Here is a 22,438-nt window from a genome sequence, read left to right as displayed (position 1 = left end):
GCGGGGTGCAGGAACAGTTTCCGGGGGTTTGCACGCAAATATTCTGAGTTTAGACCGAGTTTTCATACGCAGGCTGTCGGGGTGCCAGGAACAGTTACGGGGGATCCTGCGCAGGGTCCCCGAGATGCAGGTCTGTTTGAAGGGTGCATATATTCACATCCGGGGGAGCATGCAAAGGTAGCTGATCTGGCAGTTCATGCTTTGCATGTGTGTGTGCCGGGGGGCATTCAAACAATTTCATAAATACTCGGGCACACATTTTTTACTCTGCACAAAGGCTCACGCAGTGTCCTTCTCGGTGTGCGGCCCTTGCGGGATTTCTGCGCACATTTCCATGAATCGGGCCCTGTGTATACAAATCAGCATAGGATATTGGAGAAAGTTGCCTGCAGATGCACCAGCCCTTCCGGTAGCCCCTTGGAATGGAGTGTTCTGAACAACCTGTGGGTTATATGAACCATTCTTTGAGCTATACTGGTTCTTATAGCCTGCATCTTCTCCAATGAGAACACGAATTGAACATGCCAAGGGTTATAATTAAGCTTTATAGATTGAGCCAAAGGGTCCTACTGGAGTTATGGGTTCTGAAGACTGAGCTAAAGGCCTATGTGCAGCGAGGGCATTTAACAATGTTTATAGGCCCATTACTCCACGTACTGCCTCAGGGTGAGGTCTATAAAGCTTTTATATCCCGAATGTGGGATAATAAATGGAAAAAAGGGGAACACAAGCTGCTTGAGGCAATTGCAGGGAATAGCTGGAGAACTTCCATCCAAAAGCACAGGACCCGGGCCGAGAAAAATGAATGCCTCAATTTATATAGCACAGCAGAGACTGTCAGGTGTGGCCCTGCAAGAATCAAAGTCGCGGCAGGGGATGTCAAAGTCCAAGGTTGCATCTGCCAGCTGCGACTTGCGGCAATTAAGAAGCGGCAAGCAGGTGGGCGTGTCTACGGCCTGGGCCAGTGAGTCCCAGGATGCGCCTGTAGGAGCAACCTGGGCACAGTTAGAAATAGGGGCCTATGCAGTGCGGATGTCCCTGGGCACAGTAAATACAGGGTAAGAAAATTATTACAAATATAAAAATCATTCAACATTAGGTCCAAACTGTAATGTCGGCACCCAAGCAGTCACGGGTGGACATTGCTCGCTATTTCCCATTGTGGTGATTGAGAGGTCACAAATGGACAATCATTTCTAGCTATGTCCTACCTGGGAAACACTGGCTAATATATTTACTTTGTCTCGGGGGGAGGGTTTGTGGGGGGTTGAGGGAGGTAGACTTTGTGATATTTTTCTGGCAACTGGCGAAGAGTGTGATACAGTTTAACAGAAACCATTATGCCTCACCCTACGGCACAGTGCACGTTTCCACATTCCTAAATGCTTCGGCAGGAGACCCACCATCTTCTCTTGAATGAACAAGCCTCGAAGAATCTCTTTCAAAATGCAGAAGCAAAGTAAAGGCAATAATGGCCTCAGTAATACAGACGATCCGTATGGAAGCACAACCCAAATAAATTCCAGAAATACTCAGTTGGAAGATAGTTTTGGTGACCTGAGGCACTTATACACCCAAACAGGCGAAGGACACGCACGTTAGCTGAGCTGAGACCACAAAGCACATTTCTTCAATTTACATGGAACACGGACCAAACAAAATTGGGATCAAACCTGTTTTCGTTGACGTGAGAGACTCACAACATAGCACCAGTAAATGTCAAGACACCTCATTTGCAGTGATTGTGTAAAGAATATATTTCTAAATTTAGAGGATTTTCTGAATTTGAAAATGGTAGTGAATGGTCTGGGAAGATAGCTCAGGGGCAACACACTTGTTTTGGAAGCAAGACAATGCTGAACATCATGTGTTCAGATCCTGGTCCTGTACTTAAAGGCTGGACTCCACAGCATGAATCACTCTATAAGAACCCAAAATATATAACATGTTGAATGCGCATACAGTTGTTAGCACACAATCCCGATATTCCGAAGTGGTCAGGGGAAGGCGTTGCCTGTAGTCAATGCCAGCCCAAGGATTTGTGGGGCCCTGGGTGGAAAAGATGAGTAGGGCACCCTTATTTGCATCACAGAAATTGACGTCACAAAATTAGTCTTTAATATCAGTGGGATCAAATAAATTGAGCTTCAGTATATTAATGTTAACTGTTATTATTATGTATGTGGCAATATCAGGATTGAGTCTTATTTTGGATTAGTCGATTTGTTATGGTGTATATATTTGGCCATATTGTCCAAACCAGAAATATACCTTTAATTTAGATGATCCTTTTGCCTGTCAAAGAATTTAATCTCCGAGCAATGCTTTTATTATTTTTAAAACACACAGTAACTACACTACCTTCACTTCCCTCATGCTCGTCCTCGTATTTAATTATGAGGTAACAAACACAATCAGGAGCCCTTCTTTCATTTACATTCTCTTTTCTGTTCATGTTCCACCGCTCCCGCCAGATGTGTAACACTGTAGTATCTGAACATTCTGAAGTTTAATTTTTTCTTGCCTTTGGCAGGGTCCCATAAGGGCTGTTGGGCTGTGTCGTGCAACTAGTATCCTCTCCCTGCAGGGGTTGGAGGGTGACAGAAAGAATCACTCCTCTGGCTGGAGCTTCTTGTCTGAGCTTTGGGGGACCTGCCATGAGGACTGGAGTTTCATATTGGTGTTTGAAGTCCAGGGGTGCACTCAGAGTCATGCTTATTGGAGAATGCTCAATAAATTGTTGGTGGCAGGTGTGCATGGTATCTGGTGACCAGAGTGACTATTTAGGCCCCTGCATTACTGGATTTGGTTTGTCTCACAAGTAAGTATTTGGACTAGGAAGAGGAACACAGAAGTCATTCTCGGAGTACATGTGTGTAATCTTCATTACTCCAAGTCCTGCCCTTCTTCGGCACAGTACTTGCATACTGCCGCACCTGCCCAACATTTATGGAATGAGCCAAAAGTTATGGCCATTAACTATGGCGTGCTGTTTCCTTCATGTTCCAAGGATTTACAGGAGAAGATTTGCTCTGGGGCAGGCAAAGTGCCTTTCCTGCAGGATTGCCTTGTAGTGCAATCAAGGCAAATCCCATTTGCCGAGAAGGTATTTAGGCAATCAGGGAAAGCAATTCCACAGGTCTTTAAATGTTAACAATAGGGCTCGACTCCAAAATAAAACAGTGTGTGTGGGGGATTGTCTTTCAAAAAATGAACCATCAATAGCTGAATAAGAGCCAGCTAGAGGAGATTTTACTATAAAACTGCCTGTAAAGTATAAAAGTTGCTAATCTTTTAAACGCAAAAATCTATATTGAATTCTTCCATGAAAAGCAAAATACCAATACAAGACATGTGCCTTAAAGACACTTCCACGTGGTCTTGTGGGTAAGTGTCTGCCCTGAGAGCATGAGGCTCTGTATTCAAATCTTGGTGGCCGAACACTTGACCAGACAAGATTTTTTGCTTGTCGGCCATAAAACACCTAAGGGGGGATGGAGTCCGCTCTATGAAGAGTGAGCGGACACTGTCAACCCACATATACCCACAACTTATTCCCTGAAAATCAGCTCAGGACCAGGGAGAACATAACCTTCAGTCCAGCAACCACTCTTCCCATACACATGGACTTGGTAAGTCATCACAACCAATGTATCTTCTGATCTTTTCCCCCCATCGCCGCCACGTTTGGCTTTCAACAATACTGTGTTTTATAAAGAGGCCTTGAAAAGTACACAGATAATCACGAAAGTACTCCAGAAATAGAGGCATCTTTATAGAAATATGTTAAAAAGAAAGAGTACAACTGGTGCTCTATTTCCTCCCATATTGAATACTACAAATACCAGAATGCAATTGAACAAAACGATAAAAAAATGGCTTGTAGGCTTTCTGTCAAGACTTAGACTCGTAACAAAAGATCATGTGAAAAGGTAACCTGGCTGTTTTGCATCGTGTGACAAAGTCATGCTTCACATGATGCGAGTGAAATGTGATATTCTACAAAATAATAAATGTATTTGACACACCAAAAAGCGAACACATGAAAACGAGCAAGATAGTTTACAAGTTCTTTTGTCAGCATGTTTTAATTGTCCTAAAAAAAGATGAAACTAGTTTGTTGTATGTGCTTTCAGAATAAAATACCCCTTTTGAACGCCTTGTCCAAAACAATGGTTCTTACATGGACTAATTACTTATAAAGAGCTTCCATTTTAAACGCTATGCCAAAACAAAGAGCGTGATAAGCCCTTACTGTGAGGACCCATAGGGTTTAATGGGCTTCTGGGGAGACAGGCTAATGCTCGTCTCTAGAAGAGTCACGTGGGGTTGGCTGCTGACATCACAGGCTCACAAAGACGGGCATAAAAAACACTGTGCCTGGAAGCAGCACATAACCCATTAATGGCAATTTTTATAACATCATATACTTGCTGCAGCTGGTGGCTGCGTGGCACCCAAGAGTGCGGACCTGGTGCAACAGCACAGAATGCCCATGCCTAGGGCTGACCCTGCCTGTAGTAAGAATAATTTGCTGCTATGTCCGGGTAATTTGGGTCAGCAACATCTGGAGCTGGGGGTTCCAATGTTCAGGTTTTCATAGGATTTGGGGCACACTTACCATCATCCCTAGCGAGCATGGTCAATGGTTAAGGATCATGGGAGTCGTAGTCCAAACCGTCTGGAGCGCTGGAGTTTACTTATCCTCATTGCAGGGACAGTGTGCTGCCTCAAATAAAACAGACAGGGGAGCTTGTGTTGGGGTGAGTCGTAAGTCAGGCATAAACACCAACGAAGAACGGATCTTGCAAGTGTGCGGTGTGATTCGTGCAGATGGTTCACGCTGACAAACTGCTCTTCTTGCATAGAGGCACTGTCACCATATGTGGAGAATCTACAATACAGAGAGACTGTAAAACCAGCACACAGTAAAATGCTCTCTTTCTTTAGGGCGCCCATTTTTTTCAGAAAATGTCACAACATCTCATTCATAAATGATGCACCCGATTGCAAACCGGGACCGTTGATACCACTGCAGAGAGCTGCAATGGCCTTTTGGGAGCAGTCTTTTCATGGCAGCCACAGCACCCTCCCTACGTGCCTGCAATTAAGTGCAAATTTAGTGCTGACACGAAAGTGACAATTTTGGAACACTACCACAATTGTCAATGAAATTGCGGCGATCGCAGCACCCTGGAATAACTACGCAGTGCCTCCTATTTATTTATCTGCGAGGTGAGTACCGTACACCTGTGAATCTCCTGTGTACACGTGCACAAGGGCAGTGACTTGTCTCCCGTGGGAGGTCTCGTGAATCACCAGATGGTGGCTAATATGTGTCATCACTGATCCAGAGGGATTAGCATCTGCCCATTTCTATTGCAATGTTGCTTTGTAAATGGAATTCAAGAATACATTTGGCAAGCTACCATGAGGGCAGTTTGCAAAGAAGTTGCTGTGGTTTATTGTTGACTTACACCAGGAGATGGCTATTCCATTCACAAAGTGAATATGAGTAGCTCTGACTTAAGAAAAGTCAGGAGAAAATCAATGACTCAAAGTAACTTCTTTATGAATTGAATATATCTGTCAATGTTTTAGTCATGAGTACATTATACTAACCGTCCATTATGGGTGCATAAACCCTTACAGGTGTATTTATCAGTATCATTAGTTTTGCCTTTAACAAGAACAACAATAAATCTTCTTTGAAAACTAAAACACTAAAGGAAGAGATTTCATCGAACATAAACGTAACATGTTTTGAGTTTTTGATTATTGGGAGCCGAGTGTATAAAGAAAGCCTAGCAGAAAAATCAGAATTCAGAATGCAGAATGGACATGTTAATGTTAGACACTTTAACAAGTAAGGCAATAGATTTTATTACGACATTTCAGGTTTTTTAAATGCTCTGTTACTCTGTCTGTTGCATAGCCAGTAGTACTCTGCAGAAGCAGATTTATTTAAGTGTTACTCAGATTAATTGTTGCACAGCTAATATAGTTTATTGTTTACCCTTATTAACTGATGTATTACCAAACTTTTTTTGCAGAGAAAGATTTATCTGACCACAGTAGCTGACTAATAGTTGCATAGTGAATTCATTTCCATAGCCTATCTTATTTTATTGTTTTCTCTGTTTATTTTGTGCCCAGCCTGATCCATTTTACTCAAAATAATTGTTGCATAGCCACACTATCTCTTCAGAACCAGATTTAAATGTGTACCATTTACTCAGACAATTTGTTGCATAGTCAGACTTAGTTTGCATAGCCAAATTTATTTTGGTGTACTTGATTTGCCAGACCTTCTTTTCATATCCAGTTCTATTATGTTACTTAATCAAAGTTTTCAAAGCCTGATTCCTTAGTGCTTTCCAAGATGTATTATTTCATAGCCAAACCCAAAATATCATAGTCGGACTTGTTCTATTACTTAATCTGATCAGTGTGTTGCACAAACAGACGTATATCGCATAGCTTGGTTTGTTTTAATGTGTACTAAGATTAGATGTTTCACTACCAGATTCTCGTTAGAAAGTCACATTCTTTCTATCCCTTCCTCAGCCAAAATAACTGTTGCAAAGACAGACACTCTTTGCATAGACAGACCTATTCTATTTCTTAAATATTTTGGTTGCATAGCCAGACTTACTTAGTCTATTTTGTTTTGAGCACGCCTTTCAGGTAGCTCACAACGCTACGTATTCATGACTAGATTACCTTTCCGGGCGATGTACCAAAGGTTGTTCAGACTAATCTACCCCTGTTACTTATAGGTCAATAATAACTCAACTAGCCCACTTTGATATATTTCCATCCCCCAACCCCCTGTTCTGGACCCACGAGCACTACCAATGCCCCTCACCCAGCAATATCTCATCATGGATAGAAGTCATAAAGACTGCAGGCTCAGAGCAGAAATAAGAAAATGAAAAGCAAAAGGAGTCCACTTTCACAACACCTACAGCCCAATCAATGACAGACACCGAAAGGAACTCGATCCGCTACCTCAAATTACCCCTCATGCACTTCAACTCAAGATACCTCACCAACCACCTCCCAACATAGGCATTACATAAACAACTCACACATTCTGCTGGAGACTTATTGCACAGAGGACCAAAAGACACTAACCGAAATCACAACATCCTTCAAACAACCTCCTCATCATACATACGATTTACATCTTTAAACAGATCCACCCGCACAAGCATGTCATACAGAAAATGCACCATCCTTCAAACAACCTCCCCATCGTAGGCAAGATTTACATCTTTAAACAGATCCATCACCAGAAGCATACAACTGAAGAATTAACATTGACAGCACCCTGATGGAAAAACTGAAAGCAACCAAACCCCTTATTACTACTGCAATGCATACCAAAATACCAGATGACAAACTTAATGACATTCACACCGGGATAAACATCCCCTTGAACAGCATAACACCCAGACAATCCTTTCAAAACCTCACGAGAGGAGCAAGGTGCCAAGTAGTTTACTCCTAAATTGAGCTGTATAAAAAATAGAAAATTGGAAATTCAAGAAAATATGGAGATTAAGCAACCTTCTGACAAACAAACTGGCCTCCCATCGGCAACCACAATCTTACAGGGCAGAAATTGTCAAAGCAATTTGAAAAATAAAGCCCACTGCTTACATCATATTAGATACGTACAACACAACAAGAAGGCAGTATTCCAAATCATCCAGGAATTCAAGAACCCTGTAGCTTGCAACATGACTAACAACACCTTCTTAAGACTCCACTGCAACACACTTCAGCAACAAAATTCAACAAATCCGAGGTCACCTCAACAGAAGATACCCAACAACGCCTCACCCAACCATAGAAATGATACTGACAAAAGCGTCTATGCATCTATTCATCTGCCTGAACATTCTCTTCACAGTCCGCTCCAGCAACCCAGCAGGCTCTCTCGAAGATCCATGTCATCCTAGCATCTACCCAATGATAACTAAATGACCAGGACTAACACTGTCTTCCTTTCCTTCTCAACATCTGCATGGAACACCGGAGTGTCGCTCTCATCTTCAAAACAGCAGTCATCAGACTTCTTCTTTAAAAACAAACAGTCATACTACTGGACATTGAATCCACATTCGAAACCCTCTGTCACCAGATCCTACTAACGAGGCACAGGGACATTGGGGTAAACTGAATTTCCCTACGCTTGATTGCCTCCTTCCTGAGAGAATGGAAACAACACACAAAGCTCCTTTCAGATCACATACTCACAAACTAAAATGCAGAGTACCCCTAAGTACCAGCTCTCCTCTACCTTCTTCAACAGTTGTTTGACCCTGTCTTTGATCTAATAAACAACACAGGCCTCACTGGCTTAAACTAAGCAGACAGCAGTAAAATCATCTACAAGCTCACAAATGACTCAACAATGGACATGCCAGACCTTTTCACCTGCCTTACACACGTGGATTCTTGGAAGACCTCAAAAAGACTCGAAACATAACTCATGATCTGCGTTGAAACATCTCCTAATCCCTAAGCGATCTCTTGGCTCCACATAATGGTTCCTCATTGCCCACTGCCCACATCTTCTGTGAGAAACCTTGTAATCACAATGGACAGCAAGAACCACAGGTCAAAACCATCATAAGAAGCTAGTTTTTACAACTCCGTAGCATGCGATGCATCATGCTCGACTTGATTTTCACACACAGGGCCGCAATGGCAGTTATCAGATTGTTACTTTCAAGACTTCACTACCCCACCAGCCTTTACTTTAGACTACCAGAATATTTACCCAAAAAACGACAAGTGTCCAAAATGGAACAAAAACGTTACACTTATGGATGAAAATAATTGAACTGATTCACAGTCAATAAGAGGAACCACTTCAACGCTCTATGCATCCAACACCATGCCTACCATGGCTGTGAGATAAAATCAACTGTAACAAGTTCTCATACTACATACGTTCAAGTGCACTTCAATCCATCAACGACTCATTAGTAATGATACCAAACCTGACCAGAAAGCATCATGAATGATCCTCCTTCTCCCTCCTAGCAACCAAACTCTGGAATTCTCTACTCAAATATCTCCTAACAATGAAAGGTTCCTAAATCTTCAGGAAGCAGCTAAGCACCTGGCTATTGAGCTAATCCCACCACAAAATGAGCACAAGAACCCATCCAACTTTACACCTACTTTTACTAACTTTGCCTCATGGGACATACACTATCAATTACAGTAAATTCATTCTGGACCCCAACGAATTTAAAATGGTATCAAACACCCACTACCAAAAATATATAATGAACTACCTTGGTCATTGAGTCTGATGAGACATTCAACCCCACTCCAGAAGGACCTCCATCTATACTTCCATTCTTTCACAGACTAACCTGCTCACCTCTAAAATCTGCCACCTTGTACTACATACACATATCACACACATATGGCCTCCACATGCCTGGCCTATGTATACCATACACACATTAATTGCACAATAGTCAAATTAACCTCTACTCCTAATACATTTCCTCCCCATTACTGAGTAACCTTACCCAAAACACTTAAGCATGTGACCCCGGGTTAACCTATCCCAAAATCATATTCCCAGTTGTCTCTGTCACACTGATAGTACCATACCAGCACACACAGTCCGGGTACTTCCAAGTTACACCCATCAACTAGACAGGTTTTTGTATCTGCCTTTCCCGCTATCACACTGAAAATACCCCCTCTTCTCTTGCAGGGCCATATACAGTAAGGCCAACAACAGTGGAAGAAGGACCTTTTACAAGACTAATTGCCTCTCCTTATCTTACAAGTGAGCGAACCATGAAGCAAATTGTTATAAGTAAATTATATAATAAAGCATTAATCTGAAAAACATGCATCATTAATATGTTGTCACATTGCAGGCACATTTGCATCACATGGCACTCCCATCTGTGCAAGGTATGTAGCCATTAAATATCCAACTATAAATCACGACTGCTTGGAACGTGTTAATTGTGCATGGATTATTATTGTTGTTTTAATAATAATAATAATAATAATAATAATAATAATTATTATTATTATTATTATGACATTTATTCAGTGCAGACCTAGCTTCGGGAAGCAACAGAGCACTTTACAAGTCATAGGAGGAAAGACACAGTGAGGGAAGCAGAGATACAAGGGAGCAGGGAGATAATGGGTGGAGGAGGAGGGTGGGAAATTCGACAGCAAGGGATCTACAAACAACCTGTCAGGAGAGAACGTTGTCCTCAAGGCATTTATGTCGTTCTTGCCATGTGCTGCATGACGGAGAGGTATCAGTTGATGTCAAACTCAAAGGAGTTAGCCAGCTGGGGTGTGAAGCAATCTAGGTGTTGTTGGTCAGCAGCAGGAATTTGGTCTTGGAAGGGTTGAGCTTCAGGTAAGCTATAGTGGACATCCAGGACTGGACCAATGTAAGGAAGGCCTTGAGCTTGTAGATGTCATAAATGGAGGATAGTTAGAGGTAGAGCTGCATGTCATTTGTGCATTGGTGAATGTTGATGTTTGGGAGCAAGGCGGGTGCTTCCGGTAAAAATCTGGTTTCATCTTTTTCCCCCTCATTTTCCTATTATGATGTCTGCCAATGTGAGGATTTTCTGCAGGTGTGGAGAAAATCCAAGAGCATTTCTCATGCAGGGTTGTTACACTTCTACAAACAACCATAATGATGTATTGCACTTAGCCGCTTAAAACTCTGGCACAGGACAAATAAGAAGAAATAGACTTTGTAGCATCAAGGAAGTGTGTTAGCATACACGATATTAATAATGGGAAGGCTTTGCTTGTTTCATGTAAGTATTCTGACAAACTCCTGTTGAAAAAAAGCTGTTTGGGCCCAGAAGACAGAGATTCTTGTTGCTCAGCTCCTGCAGAATATTTTGCCTTCTCATTTTAATGCAATGTAGCAACTCAGAGAGACACATATGGAGTGCAGACTGCAGAAGGGAATCGAATATGACCATGTCAGAAGACATTCCTGATTAAATATAGCATTAGGGGCATAGATCTGCATATTGGAGAAAAGGAGTGGCAAGGAAGCGAGAGGGGTGAGCATGGTTTGTTCCTTTGGAGACCTTCCATTATATGTCAGGCAGAGGGACATGCTCCTGCCTGAGAGGCCTCTCAGAGGAACATCATGTTGGAAAATCTCTCCAGATACTCTGTGGGAGAGGCTGCCAGAGGGCGTGAAGAGAGAGGTCTGGAAATTATGTAAGGGACATAGTCAGAGACCTAAGCTCTCTTGGTGAAATTGGTACGAGAGGAAGATATTTGGAAATAGAAAGACTTCCCAACATGCAGGATGCCACGTCTAGGTCAATTAAAAGCCATTTTAGCCATTTACATGTCAGATATTGCTAGATGTGACTGGCCTTTCCCAATGCACACTGGGTTCTTGGCAGAACCTGCTTGCTGGTGAATCTCTTGAATAACATTACAGGCCAGTGTGTTCAACCAAAAAGGAATGAGGCCACTTTTCTGTGTGGACTGAGAGGGATAAAGAGCACAGTATATGCTGGTGCGTTGCAGTGGAGGGTTGAAGTGTGACTTAGCAAAATCCATAGAGGCTTGCAAAATCTAGTGTGGTGGGAAGGAGGTAGGGTAAGTAGACATACATTGAGATTTGGTGGAATTTAGTGACTGTTCATTAGGCAAGTGCCAACTTAGAGCCTGTAGGGTTTCAGGATTCATGTGATAAGCCTTGTCCCAATCCTCTCCTCTCCCTTGTTTGGCCTATAAGAGGGCAGAGTAGTTGGGAGATGGAGTACACTCTTCTCACGTGTCCCCTCAGCGTGTGTCCTGCATGAGAGGACAGAAGCTATTATACATTTCTATGTGATGGACACGGAAGGTTGGAAACTCACATTCCATGTAAGATACCTTGTAGCTTGCAAATGCATGGCTCGCCATGGCAATCGTAACATGCTATATCCATTCTGTTCATTTCAACTTAGCACTTTGCATCATTGAAGTGTTCCACTTTCAGTAGCAATAGTTTTGCACATGAAACATCCCTTGTTTCATGTGTATGTCGTTGCTTCAACACAGTAATTTAGGTCATGTACTTGGTTTACTTTGTTGAAATTACTTTGACTTACTCTGTGAGGAAGTAATACTATAGATGTAATTAAGGGTTAGGGGGAGTTAGGGAGGGTTTGTGGTAGGGGTTGTAGTGAGTGGAGAAAGAGGCCCAATTAAAAAAATCGAAAAACGAATTCAAAGTAATTTCCACTAAGTAATTACCACAAAATAATATGCTTCATTAAAATAACACATAGAAGCCTTGTATACAGTTGTTCCCTGCTTTTGTTTGATCTATTCTTTTCTAGCTTGTATGCTTTAAATAAGGATGTGATGTTGATTAAAATGAAGAGAACATGAGAACACAATGTTTAAAAAAATGCTTTATTTATTTATTCATTTAAATTAGTTTTTTTATTAAGTTGGGGAAATGATTTATTAAATAAAATAATGATTCAACCTTACATTTTCTTTGGCTAACACTTGAGAAACTACTGAGGATTTGGCTGATGATTAAGTATACTCTTCGGTGAACCCAAAGTTTCTTTTCCTAGATTTGGGGGCTGAGTTTAGTGCCATGTGACCAAAAGTCTTCTCGTTGAAAAGAGACAGGCAAATCACACTTTTGGACAGCTGGCCCTTGATGACGCACACTCTATGGATCCTGCACAAGTGCTTGGCAGAGATCCTTTGCTCCACTGCCGAGCAAAGAAGGGATTTCAGGGAATGTGTGATGTGGTGGGATCTTTGTTAGATCTTTTTTAGGTCCAGAAGTAATTGAGCCACATGGTTTTGAGCTTGTTGCAAATGCGGCAGAATCCTCTTGTGTTGACAATGCAAACCTGCCTTTCTGGCAGTGTATTCATGTTTTCTCCATCCAGTTTTAGAGACAGCCATTATGCACTATGCATTCCCTGTGAGAAGCTCGGCCCATCTTAACAATAACACTGTATATGATGTAGCTATCGTACTAAATTATCAATATCATGAATGTGTAATGAATTAATCAGAAGTAAAATTGGCATTAAGTGACTAAACAAGTCAAATGTGGTTTTTACCAACAAACTGACTACCCATGATCCCACCTAACCTGTACATAAGGGAGAACATTTCATGGTTTTGATATGTCTGATGACTGTATAGTCAGCACTAGAATAACACGGTTATATGTGGTTTGCGTAGATATACCTTTGATGACATGTTATGCTCTGATGTGTCATGTTGTTTGGGGATGTTTTGGCAATGGGCTACACATGAAATCATTCTGAGTAATAACTCTTTTGGACCTCGTTACTACCAAACTCCATTCCCGTTACTACCACTCAGTCCTCTGGAAGTAAGTAGACATATATTGACATTTGGTGGAATTGAGTGACTGTTGGAGCCTGTAGATTACCCTTTTCCCAATCCTCTCCTCTCTGCAGGGTAATGAGTGGGCTGACGGCAGTGCCATTCCCCATTTTCGGAATCCAAAGGACATTGTGGGAAAATCATCTGATTTACCATGAGCAGTAAATCCACCATTTGCCACCAGCATCTTTCTGCAGGTAAAATCTTTCAATTCAATGCCAGAACTATACTTCATCCTGCTACTGTCAGAAAATGATGGTGACAGAATTACTGCCACTTTTTTCCCACACTGCCAAACTTGAAATAAAACCCTATGTCTCGCTGACAAGGCTTTGTACAAGCAAGGACCATCATATCATTGCAACTTGAACACCAAATACCATATCATCGTCATCCAGCTATGTCTTGCTACCTTTTTCAAAATCTGAAAGAGGCTTCAAGGTGGGGACAGATTTTCCATCAATTTTACCCTCCAAAATAACTCGCAATCGCATGAAGATATGCCTGTTCACTTGTTTGAAAATCATCCCATGCTTCTGACAAGTCCTTGTGCTTCCTGTTTTTTCCCTTTTCCCTTTCCAGAAAAATTATCACACTGTGATGGTCTAATGTAATTGACCTTATATTTTGTATGATGCCACCATCTTGCTGCAAGAGCGCATGGTTGCCAGACACCAATAAAATAATGGCACATAATCAAGGAACAGATGTTTATCTTTTTTTAGAATCTCAATTAATTTACGACCCTATCGTGATTTAATTGAAATTCTAAAGAAAGATGATCTTCTGTTCCCTAAATGCTCAGTATTCCAAAAGTGTGAGCGCTGCACCAACCTGTCCCAAAATTACCTATGTGGCACAGACCCAGCTGAGAAAGCAACAGAGCACTGTGAAAGAGGAAACAGTGATAGAGCACGCAAACATGGATACACATAGAAGGCTCGGCTATTAAGGGTACACATGCTAGCGCCTGGAGAGAGGATTATGAGTGCCACAGGAAAGGGATACAGGTTAGAGAGGCAAAGGGCCTAATTCACAGAAGCGTTTTAAAATGGCAAAACCCCATTGGGAAATGCTCTGTGAATCGGGCCCAAAGTGTGGAACTCTACGTAGCTGAGTGCGAGTTGCTCCCAGAGAACAGTGAACAAACCATTTGTTGATAAGTGATTATCACCTTAGAATCCAGACAAGTCGACATCAATCAAGATGCTCAGATGCTTTGCATAGTCTGCTGGATTAGGGCAACTGGCCAACTCAAATGGAAAAAAACAGCGGAGCAAGAACGATTTAGGGAAAACTCAGGGAACGGACAAGAATAAATTATTTCTAGGTAGCTAATTAGGGTGCCACCAGCAGAGGGGCAGGAGAGAAAGCCACCATGGTCCTATAAATCTGCCTCATTGCTGCACAGGTAGTGGGGCCAAATCGCTACCTCACGAGGGGCAGTGTAATTTCCTGCAGCAGCCCAAGTACACAAACCATCAGGATGTCTGTCGTGATGCGGCTCATCTCGAGCTTTTTAGAACATATCCCGCGGTCTACTTGTCATGGACACTCCCATGGTTAGATACACGGAATGCCAAGATTTGCGAGTTTAATAAAAGTCTGAGTATCATCCGCATTGATACAGTAGGTGAAGACCTACTTGCAGATAATGCAGCCGAAGGAAAGAATGCAGATATTAAAAAGGAGCAGAAGGTTTGCTGTGTTTGGTGGGAACCTGCAACCCAATGCTAAAATTGTGAGAAAAGCGAGGAATATTCACACACTGTGATGATTCTCCCAAGAATGACTCACAAAAGTTTGCGGGAGAATGCTGAATGCATAAAGTATGCCATCATCGGTTCGACGTTGTGTGCAAAACAGCACCGACACACCACAAAAATGTTCAAAAGGACCAGGGCCACAAACTACTCACATTCTTCTCTTCTGACCCATTAGGCACACCATGACTGACCCTGAAATCCCAAACTGTTGCTCTCCAGATGCTTTGGACTAAGACTCCACACATCACTTATCATTGACTATGCTGACAAGAACTGATGGGAAATGGAGTCCAAGACATCAGGGGAGCCAAAAGGTGAGGACCACTTCCTTGGCTGAACAAAAGTCTGAACACCTGTAGTATACATCAGCATACTTCAGAAGCTTGCCGTGTGCAGAAGATTGATAGTTGGCTTAATGTGAGTAGGGTTGGTGAATTTCAGACATAGCTTGTAAGTGAAAGGTGCAAGACAGGCTAGTTACTGGTGAAAGGCAGGGGTACCGTACAGAGAGGCACCTACCTACAAACGTGTATCTCTATAAGTATAGTGACACATCCACAAAGGTGTCTTAGAAAGCGTTTCCGAACACATGTAAATAACAGCTGAGTGCTCCATCTCTGAGTGTTGGATTAGAGTTGTAAAAGCTAAGGAAAGTGCAGGCACATGTGTTGCATGAGTTGAGTAGAATAAGAAGGACAATGTGCTGGCAAACTATATTGAAGTTAAGAAAACATATTTTAGGGCCATTTGCAAAATGTGCACTTATTTCGATTCTGACCAGGAGTATGTTACTTCAGAGCAAGGTACTAAATGCCAGACCACCAATGTCGCCCGTTTACCCAGATTTGTCGACAGTAGTAAATTACAATTATTAATTTGTGATGACTGTTTCTCAGATGTATGTGACACCCAGCCATAGCAGTAACGGGTGCCTGGCGTTGCTGACCTAAAGGTGTGATTGTTTTTCAGGTGATTCTTTCATTTTTCCTGTATGGCATGGCATAGGCTAACTCCGTGTCAGACTTCCTACTTTGAGTGTAACTGGACCCTATTCTGCAAATCAGATGCAATCTACAAGGATTTTCCAACAGAAGAAAGCTAAATCTAATTTAACTTTGAAGACTATTTTCAGATATAGTTTAAGCCCACAAGTAGGCAAACTAGAGTAACTGTATGCTGCCGCATTGTGAATACACCCCTTTTGCATAAAGCGATACAACAATTATCTGACCACACTCTCTGACTTGTCTGATGAAGAATTGAGATGGCGTATACATTTAAGAGTCTGCTTGTCCTATGCTGTATTTATCATCACCAAATGCATGAAGTTAGATGAAAGAAGCATTGACTATTGAAGTTGAAAACAGATATATATATATATATATATATGAATATATATATATAATGTATTTATTTATTTATTTGATTTCATCAATTTAATGATTTTTACAAACATTGTAGAAGAAGAGACCGGGATTCAAAGAAAACATATGTAAAAGGCAGTTCAAGTAGAAGAAGAAAGGAAGAAAGAGAGGAGGAAGAGCGTATATATATATATATATATATATATATATATATATATATAAGAAAATTATAAGTGATAGGGTATATAAGGCATGTGAAGTATAGGAAAGACATTGTAAACAACGCTGGCAAAGCAAACATTTTGGGCTTTTGTGTAGGCATTGGAGAGGTATTTACAGGCAATGCCATAATGGTACTACTTGGCTATGAGATGGCAACAGCTGCAACATTTATTAATAGTTCAGGATATTATGGTAGCCCCTAGCAAATGCTTTTCTAAAGACGACAGATGGGCAAACTGAGTTGGCAATGCTTGTTTTTAACAGATATTCAGTGCAATGAAGGGATGCAAGGACAAATACATTGCTTATAAATCATGCGGCTGAGCTGGTTTATAACTACAATTAAGCCCTTACCTGCCAGGTTCAGCTCAGAACGCACAGAGCTAGTTCAAAGATATCTCTGGGGATTAGGGGTGTTTTCGGTGTAAAAGGGCAGGTAATGGGTGGGAATTACCATATGGACTAGCATGGCCATGGAGGTCAATAACTGGGTAAATAAACAAACACTCACAGGCTGTGTTTCTGTTCTCACATCCCATCTCACTCCTATATTCAGTTCCCATGGCAATAGTTTTGGTTTAGAGGCAACACTTAAAGTGCTAGCTAATAGCCAAAACCAAAAAAGATCCTGAGTCCATTGCAAGCAAAACGTTCCAAAGACATTGATACAACAAATTACAGACATGACATTCACTATAAGGAAGTGTGCTTTAACATAGGGTTAGGACAATCCAACACAACGACCTAAAACACGACCAGCAAGGTGTGAGCCATCACTGTTTTTTCAGATATCTGTACTTTGACTAGACTACGGCATCTGGCCCATCAACCTTCAGGATAGCATGCGCCAACAGTCAACGCCTATTCCCCCAGTTGATAACGCACAATTTGTGGCCAATGTCCAGGACAGAAAACTCTACCAAACCAAATGCCTCCTGTAGCCTACCACTCTGGGTACACCATTTACCAAAAATATTCCACTGAAGATCTGGGAGCCATAGACTTGGAACCAAACAAATTTCCCCCAAACCTGTACCTCACAAATACAGACGCTGCCTAACATTTTCAGAATCACGGACAGAAACCAGACAGTAATATTGGCATTACAAAGAATTTTTAAAAAAAGTTTGGTGCAAGAATGGACAGTACCCAGGAGCCGCTCCACTAGCTATAGAGAGCCTGTCCATCCACCTCTTGGGGTCTTTGTGCAGCCCCTGTCTCTGGCCACAGTTCACACCTTATGTTTCCCTTATTTACAGTTATTTGAGGATAGATGCTCGTTTCATTTTGGATATCATTTAATAAGTAACTGTTGTAGATTTCTTGATTTTTTTTCCTTTTCTAATAATCTTTTTATTGACATTTTTAAACACACAAACAGCTGAAACTCAGCACCATAAAAAAACCTTTAACTTCTACTACATATGGCACAGAAAATTATGCACCGAACCCATCACAAAGGTGCATTTTCCTCCATATGACCACGACAAACGCATAGTCTTCCCTCACAAAAGCTGAAAAGAGAAGAAATGGGCCTCAAAAGTCAGGAGAGCGGTGCTCCCTGACACAAAGGTGCAGGCCCCTTTGTATAGAGCAAAGAGAGGGGACAGATTCTCAAAACCTTTTGGGGCGCCAGTGAGCAAATGCACGAGCATTCTCTGCACTCCTTTCGTTTGTGCTGCTTTTTCAGAATCTGGCCCATGTACTTTAAAAAGAAAAACTATGTACACTAGCTTAAACATCAGAAACATGTAAGCTTTAGAAAATGTTACCTATTTTCTGCCATTGTAACATTGCAAAGAAAATGGAGATGCATTGTACAAAAATCCTGCCCCTGTCACATGAAATGAAGTAATCTTAATATCTAAATCAAAATGCATCTCATACGATCAAAGGTAACTTTGAAGTATAGCATGCAGCGCTGCTCAAAAGTGTATCCCAGTGTAACATCTGTTGAGGCTCATAACCTTCTTCATCATGAAACGGTGCAACATGTGTACCGGTGGCAGACTGGTGCTCCGGCGCTCTCACTAAGCATCAAACGGGACCTGCGGTGCCAACCACAGTGAGAATCACAGCTTTCTAAGGGACCAACAGAACGGCTGTGAAACCAGACAAAGGAACAGCGGATACCACACACCGGGACAAGCAACGCAGCAGACACCAATGCCTGAGTGCACCGAGCCCGGACATTAGAGTGGTGTGCAGCGCTGGGAGAGCAGAGGTGTTTCTAGGTCTGGAAAAGATCTGGGGCTTTGCTAATGTCAGTAAAGTCGGGACTCAGGGCTAGCTAGCCTTTTGGCTGTAGCCCCTGAGCTTCTATCGAGGGCTACAACCAAAAGACCCATGCTTAATGCCCCCAAAAAACCCCTAGCAAACGCCTCTGTGGGAGAGAAATGCTTTAAAGTGAGTCTGAAGTTCCATCCACGGTGTGAAGGTGGAACCAAAAACACAAATAAAAATATTAAACAACTATAGTAACCCCAAATATTTCTCCAAACACTTACCTAAAGACAGCGAGGCTCAAGGACCAGAGCACGAGCGGCCTCCTGAGCTCAAATTTGGCTCGTTGTTTCATGAGGTGCCGACCGCCAAATATGAAGGCAGCGTAGAGAGCAGAGAAGAGGAATGACTTCTTCCTGGGAAAAGAGTCGAAAGGAAACCTCATCAATCTGGCACAATCTCTGGAAATAGCAACAGGTAGTAATGATGTCTGATTTGTTTTAAATTGTAAGCAGTGTGAAATCACCACATAAGCCTATATGAAAATATCAATTTATATTCCCACTCCCTTTCATTTGCTTTGCCACATTTGTTTAATCAAACACCATTCTTCTCATCAATATGTTCATAGTCTTTTGCAAAGCCATACTATGTTGAATCATAAAATGCCGCACCCTCATGGAGAATAATATCTCACATGTTCAATAAAGTGTAAAGGGTGACCTTATTTGTATGTGTTGAAATTAATACACGTTCATCAACCTGCACATTTGGACAACCAGATACAGGGGTAAGGCCAGTCATTGCCAAAGGCTTAATGATAACTGTTCATTGATTCAATATTGTTTTAAGTGCTTAGCAAATTCAATCCCTAGAAGATGAAAAACGGGACCTTCCCAAAGTATACGTGACCATGTCACTTAAATGCACCTCGGCCCATCTCCATGCACTGACTACGAGAGAACATTTAATCAAGAACAAGAACAGATACATGATCAATTGTACAAAGCTCCATTCATGACTTAAAAGTAGTCATCCATGTTTAAAGAATGAATTGCAACCAATGGTTTTCAAGTATGGAAACTCCAGCATCCAAATCACATTGCATTTTTTCCATGTGATTGATTGATTATGGCGATCTCTTGAAATAAGGTGTAAACAACAGCTAAATATCCCATTTGCACAGTTGATTTTTCTAAGTATAGTGTAGCTACCTCCAATCCTATTTTTCAGGTATCAACTCCTTAATTGCTGATTTTCATAATATTTCTAGGGTAGTATCGCGGTACGCGTGCGCTCACCCAAACACAGTGAGTGCATCTGCAATCGCATTAACTCAAAAACAAATGCAATTGCATTTACACTGACACTTATGCATTTGAATTTACACTGCCACTTATGCATTTTTGCACGTGCAATACGTTTTTATGCATATGCAAACCATAATTCAATCAATCAATATTTATATTATTTATATTATTTCGGGTGGAACCCATTAAAAAGTTTACAATTAAAAAATACAGCATAATAATACACAACAAATACATAAAAAACTATTTTAAAATAATTCAAATGTAAATGCCAATTACCAGTCATGGAGTACAATTTACATCCATATGATATTAACTCACAAAATACAAATACTGATGTTAAAAGTATAAAAATATTTAAAAAATGGTACATTAACAGGGGTTAAGGTGGTGATATGAAACAAGGTTACTACAATGGGGTCATTCTGAGTTTGGTGGAGTGGTAAAAAAGTGGTGGGAACGGAATTATTGCCACTTTTACCACTTTGCCAAATCCTCAATTTGGACTTGAAGTGGAGGATTTACTGGCAGCATCATACTAGAGATAAATCCTCCACTTTACTGATGAACAATCAGCAAAATCGGTGGGATAACCACCGGCAGAATAACCACAAGTGGTAATTCTGCCAAAATCCCATTAGTGTCCTTTGGACTCATAGACATGGGGATTCACACCACCTACCACCACTTGTAATCCCATGGTTAATCCACGGGACCATGTAGCGGTAACAGTAATTCCATTTGGCGGTACTTCTGTGATAATTCCGCCAAACTACTAGCAAACTCGGAATGAGCCCCAATAACCTCTTTCGTCATTACATTAGTGGACAGCACTAGCGTACTAAGCATGACCTATATCCTTGTCATTATCGTCACTGAGCATAGGTAAGGCACATGTTACTACTTTACTTGCTTGCCAAGCTCTCTGCAAGTTCTTAGCAACAGAGGAAAATCAGTGTTTATGGGTGGTAGATGTTCAGAGTTCTAGAGCTTCGTTTATGCACCTTACCAGAAAGCATTCAAGACTGGAAGCAGGTAGTGCACTCTCCAACTTTTGTCATTCAATTGCTGGTCCCTTCCAGACTTCTGTGTTGGAGTTATATAATACTTCTGTACTGTGTGAATCACCCAAAACGACTGTTTAGTGGGTATTTTGAGCACACTTGCTGTTTTTTTTGGGGGGGCCCAGATGTGCAGAACTGTCTCAGAGTTGAGCACACCAATTTCTAATTAAATGCTACATCTACTTTCTTGCCACATAACTTTCCTTGATACACTATATGTGCGCTGATACCATACTTGCACTGCCACCCAGTAGCACTTACATGCATGGAAGAGCAAAGCCCCTGTCTATCACAGAACCATTTAAAACTGCAAGCTTTCCTAGGGGGGTTTCTTTGCCCAAATAAATGCTGCAATTAACCTAGAGAGTTTCTTTAATAAGGCAGAATTTAAAAGGACCAAGAACATTTGAAACAAAAATAGAAATATAGGAACCTGCAATGTATTGATGTTCACTGGCCCTAACAAAGAAATCAGAAGCCAGAGGTGCATTGTAAGATTTTGTGCATGTTTTTGAATGTTCACATTTATCTGATAAACTTGTAATTCCCAACAATGGTTTTTGAGAGTATTGGTACTTAATCACTAAGACTGGTGGAACTTGTGGTTAACATACATATGCCAGCCTTAGTAAACATCATTTTATACCCAGAGGCTTCTGAAGATGTTCTAATTATTGCAAATGTACTCTAAATCTGCTTCATACCTGATTGCAAAACAATATGTGGTATTATCTTCCTATACTTTAATCCCGGAGATGCTAAAAGGTTCTAAACAATTTGTCACCCTTAGGCCAACACTTAATGTATTATTATTATTATCATTATTATTAATAATAATATTCATATTATTGTTATTATTATGTATTTATTAAGATCAGTCTTAACTTGCGGAAGCTAAAGAGCACTTTACTAGACATATGGGGAACACAGTAAGGGTGGTAGAGAAACAAGATAGAGGTGCACTAATGATGGGGTGGGGGAGGGTGGGTAATTTGGCAGCAAGAGGCCTACAAGCAATTAGGGGAGGAAACACGAGGCAACAGATCAGTCTCAGGTTTGGTGTGGTGTGGAGTGGAGGG

The 22,438-nt window shown here is 41.3% G+C and overlaps 1 protein-coding gene across 2 annotated transcripts in view; it reads right to left on the bottom strand.

Annotated features, from left to right (window-relative positions):
* The window catches only part of ELOVL6 (ELOVL fatty acid elongase 6), a 390,580-nt gene that overhangs the window by 153,139 nt on the left and 215,003 nt on the right, over positions 1-22,438 (bottom strand). For both annotated transcript variants that reach the window (XM_069630730.1, XM_069630731.1), the window contains one exon: positions 19,270-19,401. In XM_069630730.1, the coding sequence (XP_069486831.1) occupies positions 19,270-19,401 (132 nt within the window). The remainder of the gene's footprint in view (positions 1-19,269; positions 19,402-22,438) is intronic.

Source organism: Ambystoma mexicanum, chromosome 6q (assembly GCF_040938575.1).
Source record: "Ambystoma mexicanum isolate Mex_15411 chromosome 6q, UKY_AmexF1_1, whole genome shotgun sequence".
NCBI lineage: Eukaryota > Metazoa > Chordata > Amphibia > Caudata > Ambystomatidae > Ambystoma > Ambystoma mexicanum.
This window is presented reverse-complemented; position numbering and strand designations above follow the sequence as displayed.